General features: G+C 66.3%; 2 protein-coding genes across 2 annotated transcripts in view; both read left to right on the forward strand.

Annotated features, from left to right (window-relative positions):
* Window positions 1-6,193, forward strand: part of INTS3 (integrator complex subunit 3) — a 33,281-nt gene extending 27,088 nt beyond the window's left edge. Inside the window, 9 exon segments of the mRNA XM_084222951.1 lie at window positions 71-139; window positions 737-812; window positions 2,770-2,883; window positions 2,991-3,039; window positions 4,070-4,237; window positions 5,301-5,401; window positions 5,484-5,556; window positions 5,651-5,810; window positions 5,899-6,193. Coding sequence (XP_084079077.1) covers window positions 71-139; window positions 737-812; window positions 2,770-2,883; window positions 2,991-3,039; window positions 4,070-4,237; window positions 5,301-5,401; window positions 5,484-5,556; window positions 5,651-5,810; window positions 5,899-5,976 — 888 coding nt within the window. The 3' untranslated portion in view covers window positions 5,977-6,193.
* Window positions 6,194-7,285: 1,092 nt separating this feature from the next.
* SLC27A3 (solute carrier family 27 member 3) lies at window positions 7,286-15,889 on the forward strand (the record flags this gene model as incomplete). The annotated part of the gene is made up of 10 exons (XM_084222952.1): window positions 7,286-7,826; window positions 8,351-8,560; window positions 8,635-8,793; window positions 8,872-8,996; window positions 9,767-9,961; window positions 11,286-11,376; window positions 12,328-12,526; window positions 13,771-13,868; window positions 14,507-14,637; window positions 15,577-15,889. The coding sequence occupies 10 exons, from the start codon at window positions 7,286-7,288 to the stop codon at window positions 15,751-15,753; spliced, it is 1,926 nt and encodes a 641-aa protein (XP_084079078.1). The 3' UTR covers window positions 15,754-15,889.
* Window positions 15,890-17,054: the final 1,165 nt, after the last annotated feature.

The following is a 17,054-nucleotide window of genomic DNA, read 5'->3' on the forward strand; positions in this document are numbered from 1 at the left end:
ATTTTGGGGTGGGCTCTCCCTGCTGTCCCTCCCCGAACCTGCCCGGATTTTGGGTTTTGTGCATTCCCAGTTTCCGGATGAGACCCTGCGGAGCGGGGAGCTGCTGAACATGATCGTGGCTGTCATCGACTCCTTCCAGGTGCGGGGGGGATCCTTCCCGGCCCCTTTTCCCGGGAAATTTAACCCCAAAATGAACCATCCGTGGCCTCAATCCTTCCCGGCCCCTTTCCCGGGAAATTTAACCCCAAAATGAACCATCCGTGGCCTCAATCCTCCCTTAAATCTCCGAGTCCAAAGGTCGATCCCAAGGGATCTCCTGCAGAGCCATTTCCTGGGCAATCAGCGCTAATTACCCCTAATGAGCCCCTTGCCTGGGGGGATCCCGCTGGCTCGGCCTGGCTCCGGGCAGGAATTTGCTGGGAGAACCCAAAAATAGCCCTGGGGGCGCGGGGGCACCTCTGGAATGCCGGGGGCACCTCTGGAATGCCGGCTCTGGAGCAGGGATGGGATGGGCTGATAACCCCGAGATTGGGCAGGGTCTGGATGAGCTGATAAACCCCGAGGTTGTGAGTCTGGAGGGGCTCTGGATGTGCTGAGGGTCCTCAGAGCCCCCCTGACCCCATTCCCTGTCCCCCCCCAGGGATCCTGGAGGTGGTGCTGGCACTTTTCCCCCTGGATCCCATTTGGGGAGGGTCCTCAGAGCCCCCCTGACCCCATTCCCTGTCCCCTTCCCCAGCTCCAGGAGCTCGTGTGCCACGTGATGATGGGAAACCTCGTCATGTTCCGCAAGGATTCCGTGCTGAACATCCTCAGTGAGTGGGAATGGGAATGGGATTGGGGAATGGGAAATGGGAATGGGATTGGGAATGGGAATGGGAGTGGGATTGGGAAACGTGAGAGGGAGTGGGAATGGGATTGGGAATGGGAATGGGAATGGGAGTGGGATTGGGAGTGGGAGTGGGACTGAGAATGGGAGTGGGAGGAGGGAATGGGAAATGGGAGAGGGAATGGGGAGTGGGAACGGGAATGGGAGTGGGAGTGGGGAATGGGACTGGGACTGGGAATAGGAATGGGATTGGGAATGGGAATGGGAGTGGGAAATGGAAATGGGGAATGGGAATGGGAGTGGGATTGGGAGTGGGAATGGGAAATGGGAGTGGGAGTGGGAGTGGGAGTGAGAATGGGACTGGGAATGGGAAATGGGAGAGGGAATGGGAGTGGGAGTGGGAATGGGAATAGGAATAGGAATGGGATTAGGAATGGGAGTGGGAAACGGGAGAGGGAATGGGGAATGAGAATGGGGAATGGGAATGGGGAATGGGAATGGGAATGGGAATGGGAATGGGGAATGGGAATGGGAGTGGGAATGGGATTGAGCAGGTCCCGGGCAGCCCCCAAATCCTGCCCCAGATCCAGGCTTGGCCCTTTCCAGAGGGAGATCCCTGCCAGGGGCTGAATTCCCTGCTGGCATTCCGGGCGGATTGTGGGATTTATCCCTGTGCCCCCGGGGTGCCAGGCAGGGCGGGGGGAAAATCCCAAAATCGGCTCCACGGCCGCTCTGCGGGGTCCCTCGGCGTTCCCAGAGCAAATCCCGCTCTCCCTGACCCAGCTTTGGGGATTAGCCTGTTAATTAGAGAGCCTCGTTAACCCCGTCCCCAGAGACAGGGCTCTGTCCCCACGGCCAGGGCCCGGAGGGGTGGGGGGACCTGGGCAAGTTTGGGGGTCCCCAGAGCTGGGGAAGGGGCTGGCACAGATCCCTGCTAACCACATTGTCCCCTTGTCCCCATTGTCCCTGTTAACCCCATTATCCCCATTATCCGTCCCCATTGTCCCTGTTGTCCCCATTATCCCTGTTATCCATCCCCATTGTCCCTTTTGTCCCCATTGTCCCTGTTAACCCCATTGTCCCTGTTAACCCCATTGTCCCCATTGTCCCCATTGTCCCCATTATCCATCCCCATTGTCCCATTGTCCCCGTTACCTATCCCCATTGTCCCTGTTAACCCCATTGTCCCCGTTATCCATCCCCATTGTCCCCACTGTCCCCATTATCCATGTTAACCCCATTGTCCCCATTGCCCAACTCCATTGTCCCCCATTATCCCTGTTATCCATCCCCATTGTCCCCATTATCCCACTGTCCCCATTATCCCCATTATCCATCCCCATTGTCCCCATTGTCCCTGTTGTCCCCATTGTCCCTGTTAACCCCATTATCCCCATTATCCATCCCCATTGTCCCCATTATCCCATTGTCCCTGTTATCCATCCCCATTGTCCCCATTGTCCCTGTTAACCCCATTATCCCCATTATCCCATTGTCCCCATTGTCCCCATTATCCCATTGTCCCCTTTGTCCCGATTGTCCCTGATAACCCCATTGTCCCCATTATCCCCATTATCCGTCCCCATTGTCCCCGTTGTCCCCATTATCCATGTTAACCCCATTGTCCCCATTATCCATCCCCATTGTCCCCATTATCCCATTGTCCCATTGTCCCCATTATCCCACTGTCCCCATTATCCCCATTATCCATCCCCATTGTCCCCATTATCCCATTGTCCCCATTGTCCCCGTTGTCCCCATTATCCATGTTAACCCCATTGTCCCCATTGCCCATCTCCATTGTCCCCATTATCCCATTGTCCCCATTATCCCTGTTATCCATCCCTGCTATCCCCCCTGTCCCCCCTGTCCCCCCTGTCCCCTCTGTCCCCCTGTCCCCTGCTGTCCCCCTGCTGTCCCCCTGTCCTCTGTCGGGTGCCCAGTTCAGAGCCTGGACTGGGAGACCTTTGAGCAGTACTGCACCTGGCAGCTCTTCCTGGCCCACAACATCCCCCTGGAGACCATCATCCCCATCCTGCAGCACCTCAAGTACAAGGGTGAGCTGGGGACACCTGGGGACACCCTGGGGACACCCTGGGGACATTCCTGGGGACATTCCTGGGGACATTCCTGGGGACATTCCCAACCTCCTTCCCCCTGGCAGAGCACCCCGAGGCCCTGTCCTGCCTCCTGCTGCAGCTCCGCAGGGAAAAGTGAGTCTGGGGTCTGGGGGGGACAGGGGGGACCCCCAGAGTGTCCCCGAGTCCCCTGGGAGGGGGGGAGTCCTGGGAGGGGGGGACAGAGGGGATTTGGGGGACACCGAAGGGATTTGGGGGGCTCTGGGGGGTCTCCTGGGGCTCTGAGGGATCTTCTTGGGGGTCTCTTGGAGGTCTGGGGGGTCTGGGGGTGTCTCCTGGGGGTCTGGGGGATCTAGGGATGTCACCTTGGGTCTTCTGGAGGTCTGGGGGTGTCTGGGGGGTCTCCTGGGGGATCTTCTTGGGGGTCTCCTGGAGGTCTTGGGGTGTTTCCTGGGGGCTCTGGAGGATCTGGAGGATCTCCTGGGGGTCTCCTGGGAATATCCTGGGGGTGTCCCGGGGGTCTGGGGGTGTCTGGGGGGTCTCCTGGGGTTATCCTGGGGGTGTCCCGGGGGTCTGGGGGTGTCTGGGAGATCTCCTGGGGGTCTTCTGGAGGACTGGGGGTGTCTGGGGGTCTCCTGGGCTTATCCTGGGGATATCCTGGGGGTGTCTGGGGGTCTCCTGGGGGTGTCTGGGGGTCTCCTGGGGGTGTCCCAGGGGTCTGGGGGTGTCTGGGGGTCTCCTGGAGGTCTGGGGGGGTCTGGGGGGGTCTCCTGGGGGTCCGGGGGTATCTGGGGGTGTCTGGGGGGTCTCCCGGGGGTCCCTGGAGGCCCAGGGGTGTCTGGGGGTGTCTGGGGGGTCTCCCGGGGGTCCGGGGGTATCTGGGGGGGTCTGGGGGGTCTCCTGGGTGGTCTCCCGGGGGTCCCTAGAGGCCCAGGGGTGTCTGGGGGTGTCTGGGGTGTCTGGGGGGGTCCCCAGAGGCCCAGGGGTGCCCCAGCCCTGCCCCCTGCCAGGCCCAGCGAGGAGATGGTGAAGATGGTGCTGAGCCGGCCGTGCCACCCCAAGGACCAGGGGTGTCTGGGGGGGTCTGGGGGGGTCTGGGGGTCTCCTGGGTGGTCTCCCGGGGGTCCCAGAGGCCCAGGGGTGCCCCAGCCCTGCCCCGTGCCAGGCCCAGCGAGGAGATGGTGAAGATGGTGCTGAGCCGGCCGTGCCACCCCGAGGACCAGTTCACCACCAGCATCCTGCGGCACTGGGGGCTGCGGCACGACGACCTGCTGGGCGAGCACATCAAGGCCCTGCTGATCAAGAACAACAGCCTGCCCCGCAAGAGGCAGAGGTGGGGGCTCCTGGGGGTCCCTCCCTGAGGAGCTGGGGGGGTTTTTGTCCCCTCCCAAGGCTGTACCCCATTCCCTCCCTGAGGAATTGGGGGTTTTTTCTCCCCTGCCCCAAAAACGACAGAGGTCTGGGGCTCCTGGGGCTGGGGGTCCCCTCCCCGAGGAGCTGCTGGGGTTTTTGTCCCCTGTACCCCATTCCCACAGAATTCCATCCCTAAGGAATTGGGGTTTTTTTTCTCCCCCACCCCAAAAGCGCCGGAGGTCTCAGGGTTCTGATCCTGGGGATCCCCTCCCCGAGGAGCTCGGGGGGCTTAGCACCTGTACCCCATTCCCACCCTAAGGAATTGGGGTTTTTTTCCTCCCCTGCCCCAAAAACGACAGAGGTCTGGGGGTTCTGGTGATCCTGGAACTGGGGATCCCTTCCCTGAGTTGGGGGGTTTGATCACCTGTACCCCATTCCCACAGAATTCCTTCCCTGAGGATTTGGGGTGTTTTTCCTCCCCTGCCCCAAAAATGCCGGAGGTCTGGGATCTGTCCCTGGGGGTCTCATCCTTGTTTTTTAGACTCTCCTCCCCATTTTTCGGGTCTCACCCCCATTTTATGAGGTCTCACCCCCAATTTTTGGGTTCTCACCCCCATTTTTCGGGTCTCACCCCCATTTTTGGGTTCTCACCCCCATTTTTCGGGTCTCACCCCCATTTTTGGTTTCTCCTCCCCATTTTTGGGTTCTCACCCCATTTTTTTGGGTCTCACACCCATTTTTGGTTTCTCTCCCCCATTTTATGAGGTCTCACCCCCATTTTTGGTTTCTCACCCCCATTTTTTGTGTCTCTCCCCCATTTTTGGGTTCTCACCCCCATTTTTTTGGGTCTCACACCCATTTTTGGGTTCTCACCCCCATTTTTTGGGTTCTCACCCCCATTTTTGGGTTCTCCTCCCCATTTTTGGTTTCTCACCCCCATTTTTGGGTTCTCACCCCCATTTCTGGGGGTCTCCCCCCCATTTTTGGGTTCTCACCCCCAATTTTGGGGGTCTCACCCCCGTTTTTGGGCTCCCTCCCCGCAGCCTGCGCAGCTCCAGCAGCAAACTGGCCCAGCTGACCCTGGAGCAGATCCTGGAGCACCTGGACAACCTCAGGCTCAACCTCACCAACACCAAGCAGAACTGTGGGTGCCCCCTCCCCTCCCCGTGCCCTGTGCAGCGGGATTTGGGTCTGGGGTCCCTTCCTGACCCCCTGCTCTCCCCCAGTTTTCAGCCAGACCCCGATCCTGCAGGCGCTGCAGCACGTCCAGGCCAGCTGCGACGAGGCGCACAAGATGAAGTAACACCCCCCCCGCCCTCCTCATCCTCCCCACCCTCTCCCCGCCCTCCTGGCGACCCCAGCCCCACCCCGACCCCCTCTGCCGCCCCCCCAGGTTCTCGGATCTCTTCTCCCTGGCCGAGGAGTACGAGGATTCCTCCAGCAAGCCCCCCAAGAGCCGCCGCAAGGCCACGGCCATGGCCAGCCCCCGCAGCCGCAAGAGCGCCGCGCAGCCCCCCAACAACGAGGAGGAGTCTGGCTCCAGCAGCGCCTCGGTGAGACCCCCACCCACCCCCCGAGACCCCCCCGGGGCTCCCCAAATCTCCAGGTGACCCCCACCCCCATCCCCATCCCTCGCTGCAGGAGGAGGAGGACACCAAACCCAAACCGGCCAAGAGGAAAAGGAAAGGCTCCTCTGCGGTGGGCTCCGACAGTGACTGAGGGGTGGGATCCCCCCCCGGGACCCCCCCCGGGACCCCCAAACCGGTGCCAGCGAACCCCCAGGCTCGGGGCCCCCCCAGCTCTCGCCTCGCCCTTACCTCCCCCCTCCCCCTTTTCACCACGTGGGGAGGGGTTGCGCTGCCCCCCCTCCCCCACTCCCAGGACCCCCGGTGTGGGCGGGGTGGGTCGGTGGGTGGGGATCCCCCGGGTGGGGTGGGTCGGTGGGTGGGGATCCCCCCACCTCCCCCCCCAGGGGACCCCCAGCCCCGTTTTCCTCTAGAAATGTAAATAAAGGGTGGAACTGAGTGGCTGCTCCAGGATGATTTGGGGAGGGGGAGGGGGGGTCCAGCCCCCCCCCGGGGTCCTGGGGGGGGGTGGGGGTGCAGAGGGGGGGTCAGCCCCCGTGGCCAGCGGGATTTGGGGGGGGGTCCTGCCCCCCCTCCCCCCCCCCCCCAGGGCTCCCTGAGCGTTTTTAAGTGTTTTTAAGAAAAGCAGCAATAAAAACTTTCCTGTTTTGTACCGAACGGCCCCGATTTGTGACCGGGGGGGGGCGGGGCGGGCGGGGGACGTGTCCGTGTCCCCTCCCCCCCGAGGGGTGGCCTGGCCGGGGCACGTGGTGAGAGGGTGACACTGCCAACCCCCCCTGGCATGGTGACACTGCCAATTCCCCCCGGGATGGTGACACTGCCAACCCCCCTGGCATGGTGACACTGCCAATCCCCCCTCGGGATGGTGACACTGCCACATGGTGACACTGCCAACCCCCCGACGGTGACACTGCCAACCCCCCCTCGGGATGGTGACACTGCCACATGGTGACACTGCCAACCCCCCGACGGTGACACTGCCAGCCCCCCCCCGGCCCGGGGGGAATCTGGGACACGGAGGGAGCGGGGAGGCCTCGGAGGGGGACAGGGGAGGGGACACGGGGGGGACAGGGAGGGACAATGGGGGGACACTGTGGGAGGACACAGGGACAGTGAGGGGGGGACAGGGGAGGGGACAATGGGGTGGGACAGAGGGACAGTGGGGAGGGGACAATGGGTGGGAGAGGGGACAGAGGGACAGTGTGGGGGGACACGGGGGGGACAGAGAGGGGACAATGGGGGGGACAGTGTGGGGGGACAGTGGGACCGCGGGGCCGGGGTGGGGACAGGGGTGACACGGTTGGGAGGGGGCGGGGTTGGCAGAGAGGTCCGGGGGAGGAAGGGGGGAGGGGAGCACGGAGTGGGCGTGGCCAAAGCGGGCGCGGTCTGTGGGCGTGGCCAAGGCGGGCGTGTCGGCCCCGCCCCCGGGGCGGGCGCGGGCGATGGCGCTGGCGGCGGCGCTGGGTCTGGGGGCTCTGGGGGCGCTCGGGGGGATCCTGGGGGGGCTCCTGGGGGCGCCGCCGGCCGCGGGGGCGCTGCTGGCGGCTCTGGGGGCGCTGCTGGCGCTGCAGCGGCGGCTGCGGCCGCACCTCTGGGCCGACCTGGCGTTCGCGCTGCGGGTGCTGCGGGTGCGGCGGCGGGCGCGGGGCGGCCCCGGGGGCTGCGTGGCCTCCCGGTTCCTGCGGGCGGCCCGGGCGGCCCCGGCGCGGCCGTTCCTGCGGAGCCGGGCGGGCGCGGAGCCGCTGGGGCGGGCGGCGCGGAGCGTGGCGCGGGTGGCGAACGCGCTGCGGGCGCTGCGGGCCCCGCCGCGGCCCGGGGACACCGTGGGGCTGCTGGTGGGCAACGAGCCCCGGTTCGTGTGGAGCTGGTTCGGGCTGGCGGCGCTCGGAGCCCGCCCGGCCTTCCTGGGCACGGCGCTGCGCCCCGCGGGGCTCCGGCACTGCCTGCGCGCCTGCGGGGCGCGGGCGCTGCTGGTGGCGGACGGTGAGAGCGGGGACACCGGGGGGACACCGGGGGATAACGGGGGGACACCGAGGAATGGAGGGGGAAAGGCACCGGGGGGACACCGGGAGGGGAGCGGGGAAGGTGGGGAAAAAGGGCCCAGAGGAAGTGGGGCGACACCGAGGGGACCGGGGGATACCGGGGGGACACCGAGGGGACCGGGGGATAATGGTGGGACACCGAGGGGACCGGGGGATAATGGTGGGACACCAGGGGATACCGGGGGGACACCGAGGGGACCGGGAGATACCGGGGGGACACCGAGGGGACCGAGGTATGGAGGGGGAAAGGTACCGGGGAAACGGGGAGCACCGGGGGGTAACGGGGACCGCGGGGTGCAGAGATCCCGGGGTAGAACGGGCACAGAACGGGGATACCGGGGGATACCGGGCCGGGGCATGAGAGGACCGGGAGCCGGAGTGGGACCAGGGGAGTAAAGAACGAGGACGGAGGGGACAAGGGGTGGTGGCCCCGGGGCTGTCCCCACACGGTGCCGTCCCCGCCAGAGCTGTTCGGTTCGGTGGAGCCGCTCCTGCCCAGCCTGCGGGAGGACGGCGTGGCCGTGTGGGTGCTCGGAGCGGGGCCGTACCCGGCCGGCGTCGTGGCGCTGCAGGAGCTGCTGGACGCGGCCTCGGAGGAGCTGGAGCCCGAGGACGTGTGGGAGCCCGAGGACATGAACGACACCTGCCTCTACATCTTCACCTCGGGCACCACCGGTGCGGCCGCGCCCGGGGACCGGGGCTGCTCCGGGCGAGCCGCAGCGGGGCTCAGCTCCGTTTTCCCCTTCCAGGGCTCCCCAAAGCCGCCCGCGTGTCGCACCTCAAGGCCGTCATGTGCCTGAGCTTCTACGAGCTGGTGGGAGCCTCCAGCCGCGACGTCGTGTACCTGGCGCTGCCGCTCTACCACATGGCCGGGTCCCTGCTGGGCGTCGTCGGCTGCCTCGGCGTCGGTGAGCGGGGCCGGGGTCCCGGCGGGGTCCCGGGGGTGTTTTGGGGCTGATCCCCCTCGCTGTCCGTCCGTCCCGCAGGAGCCACGTGCGTGCTGAAGGAGAAGTTCTCGGCCAGCCGGTTCTGGGAGGATTGCCGCGCCGAGGGCGTCACGGTGTTCCAGTACATCGGGGAGCTCTGCCGGTACCTGGTCAACCAGCCGCAGGTCAGCGGCACCGGCGGGGCGGGGCCGGGGGTCCCGGAGCTGGGGAAGGGGTCCCGGGGGGCTCCCGGAGCTGGGGAAGGGGTCCCGGGGGGCTCCCGGAGCTGGGGAAGGGGTCCCGGAGGGTCCCGAAGCTGGGGAAGGGGTCCCGGGAGGGTCCCGGAGCTGGGGAAGGGGTCCCGGGGGGTCCCGGAGCTGGGGAAGGGGTCCCGGGAGGGTCCCGGAGCTGGGGGAGGGGTCCCGAGGGGCTCCCGGAGCTGGGGGAGGGGTCCCGGGAGGGTCCCGGAGCTGGGGAAGGGGTCCCGGGAGGGTCCCGGAGCTGGGGAAGGGGTCCCGGGGGGCTCCCGGAGCTGGGGAAGGGGTCCCGGGAGGGTCCCGGTGGCTCCAGGCTGAGGAGGGCCCCGGGGGTCTCTCCGGGAGCTGACGGTGGTCCGGGCTCTGTCCCAGGGGGCTCCCGGTGGCCCCGGGCTGGGGAGGGTCCCGGGGGTCTCTCCCGGAGCTGACGGTGGCCCCGGGCTGGGGTGGGGTCCTGGGCTGGGGGGATCCCGGGGGTCTCTCCTGGAGCTGGGAGGGTCCCGGGGGGCTCCCGGTGTCCCCAAGCCGGGGGTGTCCTGGGGGCTCCCGGTGTCCTCGGGCCGGGGAGGGTCCTGGGGGCTCCCGGTGTCCCCGGGCTGGGGAGGGTCCCGGAGCTGACGGTGGCCCCAGGCCGGGGGTGGGGTCCCGGGCCGGGGGGATCCCGGGGGTCTCTCCCGGAGCTGACGGTGGCCCCGCAGCGCCCCGGGGAGCGGCAGCACGGGCTGAGGCTGGCCGTGGGCAGCGGGCTCCGGCCCGACGTGTGGCGGAGCTTCCAGCGGCGCTTCGGGCCCGTGCGGATCGTGGAGACGTACGGGATGAGCGAGGGCAACGTGTCCCTGTTCAACTACACCGGCACCCCGGGCGCCGTGGGGCGCTGCAGCTCCATCTACAAGGTCTGCCGCGAAATTCGGTTTATTTTTTGAATGTTTTATTTTTTGTAGTGGTTGTCGCGAGAGGAGACTGGAAATAAAAGCAGGTTTTGGGTTAGGAATGAAGGAAAATGAACCTCATTAATTTAGATTAATTAATAATGAATTAACCTTTTTATTAGTTATTAATTTATAATAATTATTATTTAATTATGTAACAGCACACTTAATAATATTTATTCATTAATTATCAATATTTATATTATGTATATATATGTACATCATATATACCTATTTATAGGATATATACATATATGTATATATTATATAGAATTAATACCATATATATTATTAATTGGCGCTGATCCCTCCCTGCCCCTGTCCCATCTCTGTCCCTGTCCTTGTCCCTGTCCCATCCCTGTCCCCATCCCTGTCCCATCCCATCCCTGTCCCTGTCCCATCCCCGTCCCTGTCCCATCCCCGTCCCTGTCCCATCCCTATCCCTGTCCCATCCCTGTCCCATCCCTGTCCCTGTCCCTGTCCCATCCCTGTCCCATCCCTGTCCCTGTCCCATCCCTGTCCCTGTCCCATCCCTGTCCCGTCCCTGCCCCTGTCCCATCCCTGTCCCATCCCTGTCCCATCCCATCCCTGTCCCTGTCCTATCCCTGTCCCCATCCTCTCCCTGTCCCATCCCTGTTCCTGTCCCATCCCTGTCCCTGTCCCATCCCTGTCCCTGTCCCATCCCTGTCCCATCCCTGTCCCATCCCTGTCCCTGTCCCATCCCATCCCTGTCCCATCCCTGTCCCATCCCTGTCCCTGTCCCTGTCCCATCCCTGTCCCTGTCCCGTCCCTGTCCCTGTCCCATCCCGTCCCTGTCCCTGTCCCTGTCCCCATCCCTGTCCCATCCCATCCCTGTCCCTGTCCCTGTCCCATCCCTGTCCCTGTCCCTGTCCCTGTCCCTGTCCCATCCCTGTCCCTGTCCCTGTCCCATCCCTGTCCCATCCCATCCCTGTCCCTGTCCCATCCCATCCCTGTCCCCGTCCCTGTCCCATCCCTGTCCCTGTCCCATCCCTGTCCCCGTCCCTGTCCCATCCCTGTCCCTGTCCCATCCCTGTCCCATCCCTGTCCCATCCCATCCCTGTCCCCGTCCCTGTCCCATCCCTGTCCCGTCCCATCCCTGTCCCTGTCCCATCCCTGTCCCTGTCCCCATCCCTGTCCCATCCCTGTCCCTGTCCCTGTCCCATCCCTGTCCCTGTCCCCATCCCTGTCCCATCCCTGTCCCTGTCCCATCCCTGTCCCTGTCCCATCCCTGTCCCCATCCCTGTCCCATCCCTGTCCCTGTCCCCAGCTCTTCTCCCCGTTCGAGGTCGTTCGTTTCGATGTCGCGGCCGGAGCTCCGGAGCGGGACCGGAACGGGCGCTGCATCCGCACCCGGCCGGGTGAGCGGGGCAGGGGGGCACGGGGGGCACGGGGGGGGCACGGGGGGCACGGGGAGGGCACGGGGGGCACGGGGGGGGCACGCTGATTTATTAAAAAATACGGATAACGCTCATGTCTAACTAAAATCTCAGCTCCTCTAAAATCTCTGAATCCCTCGCGGTTTCTGTCTCACCATCCCCACCCCGCAGGTGAGACGGGGCTGCTGTGACTCCCCGGTTGCTGTTCCTGGGCTGTTTTAGTTAACCCAAATAAATTTATCGCTAACTCTAATCTCTAAATCTCTAAAATCTCTGAATTCCTCGAAGTTTTTGTCTCACTATCCCCATCCCCGCAGGTGAGATGGGGCTGCTGATCGCGCCGGTGATGCCGCGCTCGCCATTCCTGGGCTGTTTAAATTAACTCCAGTGAATTTACCTCTAAGTCAAATCTCTAAATCTCAGAATCTCTAAAATCTCTAAAATCTCTAAAGTCCCTGAATCCCTCGCGGTTTTTGTCTCACTCTCTCCATCCCCGCAGGTGAGACGGGGCTGCTGATCGCGCCGGTGACGCGGCGCTCGCCCTTCCCGGGCTGTTTTAATTAATTATCTCTAACTCAAATCCCCAAATCTCTAAAATCCTTGAATTCCTCACAGTTTTTGTCTCACTCTCTCGGTCCCCGCAGGTGAGACGGGGCTGCTGATCGCGCCGGTGACGCGGCGCTCGCCGTTCCTGGGCTGTTTTAATTAATTATCTCTAACTCAAATCCCCAAATCTCTAAAATCCCTGAATCCCTCGCGGTTCCTGTCTCACCATCCCCACCCCGCAGGTGAGACGGGGCTGCTGATCGCGCCGGTGACGCGGCGCTCGCCGTTCCTGGGCTGTTTTAATTAATTATCTCTAACTCAAATCCCCAAATCTCTAAAATCCTTGAATTCCTCGCAGTTTTTGTCTCACTCTCTCCGTCCCCGCAGGCGAGACGGGGCTGCTGATCGCGCCGGTGACGCGGCGCTCGCCCTTCCTGGGCTACGCGGGCAGCCGGGAGCTGTCGGAGCAGAAGCTGCTGCGCGGGGTCTTCACCGAGGGCGACGAATTCTTCAACACCGGGGACCTGGTGGAGCAGGACGAGCAGCAGTTCGTGCGCTTCCGGGACCGCACCGGGGACACCTTCAGGTGCCCGGGCCCGCCGGGGGACGGGGACAAACCCAGAACCACCCCCCCGGGATGGGGACACCCCCAGAGCTCTCCCCGGGGACGGGGACACCCCCAGGGCCACCGCCCCGGGATGGGGACACCCCCAGGGCCACCCCCCCGGGATGGGGACACCCCCAGAACCAGCCCGGGGGACAGGGACACCCCTAGGGCCACCCCGGGGGACAGGGACACCCCCAGAGCCACCCCCAGGGGATAGGGAGACCCCCAGGGCCACCCCAGGGGACAGGGACACACTCAGAGACCCCTACAGGATGGGGACACCCCCAGAGCCCCCCATGGGGGACAGGGACACCCCCAGAGCCCCCCCCGGGGGATGGGGACACCCCCAGAGCCACCCCCAGGGGACAGGGACACCCCCAGAGCCACCCCCCTGGGATGGGGACACCCCCAGGGCCACCCCCAGGGGACAGGGACACCCCCAGAGACACTGCCCCGGGACGGGGACACCCCCAGAGCCACCCCCCCGGGATGGGGACACCCCCAGGGCCACCCCCAGGGGATAGGGACACCCCCAGAGCTCTCCCCTGGGTGGGGACACCCCCAGAGCTCTCCCCGGGGACGGGGACACCCCCAGGGCCACCCCCAGGGGATAGGGAGACCCCCAGAGCCCCCCCGGGGGACAGGGACACCCCCAGAGCCACCCCGGGGGACAGGGAGACCCCCAGAGCCCCCCATGGGGTGGGGACACCCCCAGAGCCACCCCGGGGGACAGGGACAGCCCCAGAGCCACCCCGGGGGATAGGGACACCCCCAGAGCCTCCTCCCCACACGGGGACACCCCCAGAACCACCCCCAGGGGACAGGGACACCCTCAGAGCCCCCCATGGGGTGGGGACACCCCCAGAGCCCCCCCCGGGGTACAGGGACACCCTCAGAGCCCCCTCCCCCGAGATGGGGACACCCCCAGATCCCCCCGAGGGACAGGGATGCCTCCAGAGCCCCCTCCCTGCATGGGGACACCCCCAGAGCCCCCCCGGGACAGGGAGACCCTCAAACCCCCCCCAGGAGCCCCCTCCCCTGGCTGGGGACACCCCCAGGTCCCCCCGAGGGACAGGGACACCCCCCGAGCCCCCTCCCCATTGTGGGGTCGCCCCCCGAGCCCCCTCCCCGCGCGGCCGGGGCCGCTCCGCCCTGTGGAATGTTCTGGGCTTCGCTCAGCCCCGTTTGGGGGGGGTCTCACCGCGGTGCCGCCCCCTCCCCAGGTGGAAAGGGGAGAACGTGGCCACCACCGAGGTGGCCGAGGCGCTGCTGGCCCACGAGTCGCTGCTGGACGCCACCGTGTACGGTGTCACCGTGCCAGGTACGGCCGCGCCCGGTACCGCCTCCCGGTACTGCCTCCCGGTGCCGCCCCCGGTGTCACCTCCCAGTGTTACCTCCCGGTGTCACCTCCCGGTACCGCCCCCGGTGCCGCCCCCGGTGTCACCTCCCAGTGTTACCTCCCGGTGTCGCCTCCCGGTGCCGCCCCCGGTGCCTCCCCCGGTGTCACCTCCCGGTGCCGCCTCCCGGTACTGCCCCCGATGTCGCTTCCCGGTGTCGCTTCCCGGTGTCCCCTCCCGGTGTCGCCTCCCAGTGTCGTCTCCCAGTGCCACCTCCCGGTGCTGCCGCCGCCTCCCGGTGCCGCCCCCGGTGTCCCCTCCCGCTGTCCCCCCCCCCCCCCGGTGCCGTCCCCGGTGTCACCTCCCGGTTCCGCCTCCCAGTGCCGCCTCCCGGTGTCGCCTCCCGGTGCCGCCTCCCGGTGCCGCCCCCGGTGTCCTCCCAGTGTCGCCTCCCGGTGTCCCCTCCCGGTATCACCTCCCGGTTCCGCCTCCCGGTGTCCCCTCCCGGTGTCGCCTCCCGGTGTCACTTCCCGGTGACCCCCCCGGTGCCGCCCCCGGTGTCACCTCCCGGTGCCGCTCCCGGTGCCAGCCCCGGGGGTCCCCAGTGTCCCCTCGCCCGCAGGACACGAGGGTCGCGCCGGGATGGCCGCGCTGGTTCTGCGGCCCGGGCGCTCCCTGGACGGGCCCGGCCTCTACCGGCACCTGGAGCGGCTCCTGCCGCCGTACGCGCGGCCGCGCTTCCTGCGCCTGCGGGTACCGGAGCGGGGAACCGGAACGGGAACGGGAGCGGGGAGCGGGGAACGGGGAACGGGGAATGGGGAACGGGGGGGAACGGGGAACGGGAACGGGGGAACGGGAGCGGGGAACGGGAGCGGGAACGGGAACGGGGAACGGGGAGCGGGGAACGGGGAACGGGGGGGAACCGGGAGCGGGGAACGGGGAACGGGGAATGGGGAATGGGGGGAACCGGGAGCGGGGAACGGGAGCGGGAGCGGGGAATGGGAACGGGGAATGGGGAACGGGGGGAACGGGGAACCGGGAACCGGGAACGGGGAACGCGGAATGGGGGCCAAAGGGGAACCGGGAACGGGGAACGGGGAACGGGGGGGAACGGGGGGGAACGGGGAACCGGGAACGGGGAGCGGGGAATAAGGGGGAACGTGGAAGGGGGAAATGGAGAACGGGGAACCGGGAACGGGGAACGGGGAGCGGGGAACGTGGAAGGGGGGAACGGGGAACCGGGAACGGGGAACGGGGAATGGGGGGGAACCGGGGAGGAACGGGGAGAACCGGGGAACGGGGGGGAACCGGGGAGCGGGGAATGGGGGGAAACGGGGAACGGGGGGAACCGGGGGGGAATGGGGGAACGGGAGAACCGGGGAACGGAGGAACGGGGGGAACGGGGGAACGGGGTGGGGGGGGGAACCGGAGGGGTCCCAAGGGGTGCTCGGGGGTCCCAAGGGGTGCTCGGGGGTCCCGTGGGGGGGCTCGGTGGTTCTGGGGTTGCTCGAGGGTCCCGGGGCGGTCCCGGGGCTGCTCGGGGGTCCCGGGGATGGTCGGGGGTTGCTCGGGGGTCCCGGGGGGGATCCCGAGGGGTGTTGCTCGGGGGTCCTGGGGGGTTGCTCGGGGGTCCCGGGGGGGTTGCTCGGGGGTCCCGGGGGTCCCGGGGTCCGCAGCCCGCGCCGTCCGCAGGAGCGGCTGGAGATGACCGAGACCTTCAAGCAGCAGAAGGTGCGGCTGGCGCGGGACGGCTGCGACCCCGCGCTGGTGGCGGAGCCGCTGTTCGTGCTGGACGAGGCCGCCCGAGCCTTCGTCCCGCTGGACGCCGAGCGCTGGCAGCGCCTCCGGGACGGGCGGATCCGCATCTGAACCGGCCCGGCCCGGCCCGGCCCTTCCCGGGGGTCCCGTGTCCCTCCCGGGGGTTCCCGTGTCCCTCTCAGGGATCCCCATGTCCTTCCCGGGGGTCCCCGTGTCCATCCCGGGGGTCCCCGTGTCCTTCCCGGGGGTCCCCGTGTCCATCCTGAGGGTCTCATGTCCCTCCCGAGGGTCCCCATGTCCCTCTCGGGGGTCCTCGTGTCCCTCCCGGGGGTCCCCATGTCCGTCCCAGGGGTCCCCGTGTCCATTTTTGGGGTCCCCATCTCTGTCCCAGGGGTCCCAGGTCCATTTTTGAGGTCCCCGTGTCCATTTTTGGGGTCCCCGTCTCTGTCCCAGGGGTCCCAATGTCTGTCCTGGGGGTCCCCGTGTCCGTCCTGAGGGTCTCATGTCCATTTTTGGGGTCCCCATGTCCCTTCCGGGGGTCCCCATGTCCCTCCTGGAGATCCCCGTGCCAATCCCGGGGGTCCCCGTGTCCATTTTTGGGGTCCCCGTCTCCGTCCCAGGGGTCCCAATGTCTTTCCTGGGGGTCCCCGTGTTCCTCCCAGGGGTCCCGTGTCCATTTTAGGGGTCCCCGTGTCCATCCCGAGGGTCCCCGTGTCCATTTCTGAGGTCCCCGTGTCCGTTGTGGGGTCTCCGTGTCCATTTTTGGGGTCCCCGTGTCTGTCCTGGGGGTCCCCGTGTCCATTTTTGGAGTTCCCGTGTCCATTTTGCGGTCCCCGTGTCTGTCCTAGGGGTCCCCGTGTCCATTTTTGGGTTCCCGTGTCCAGTTTTGGGGTCCCCGTGTCCGTCTCTCAGCGCTGTGCCTCAGTTTCCCCATCTGCACAAGGGATCGGTGCTGTGACCCCCCCTCAGGACCCCGGCAGGGGGTGCGTGTCCCCCCACGCCATGACCACAAGTGCCCTTACGGACTCCCCCGGATTTGGGGGTGTTGGATGAAGCAAATAAAGGACTGAACCCCAAATTGCCGCCTGCGCCCGGGGAGGGTGGGACGGAATTTGGGGGGGTGTGTCGCAGTGACCCCCGCTCACCCCTCAGGGAAATGGGCTGGGGGAGTTTGGTACCCCCTGATTTTGGGTCTGGGGGTGTCTGCTCCGTTCCCAGGCTTGGGGAGGGGGTGACCCCGCTGTGCCCCCAGAGCCGCCCCCATTTCCGAGCCCCTCCATCCTCGTCCGCGCCACGCCCCTCCCAGAGGCCACGCCCCTCAGAGACCACGCCCCTTCCCCACCGCGCTGCTCTCCGGGATTTGTAGTCCCAACCTCCCTCACCCCCCAGTACCTCGGAACCCGGTGCCTCCA

This window comes from Fringilla coelebs (assembly GCF_963513975.1).
Source record: "Fringilla coelebs genome assembly, chromosome: 29".
Taxonomy (NCBI): Eukaryota; Metazoa; Chordata; class Aves; order Passeriformes; family Fringillidae; genus Fringilla; species Fringilla coelebs.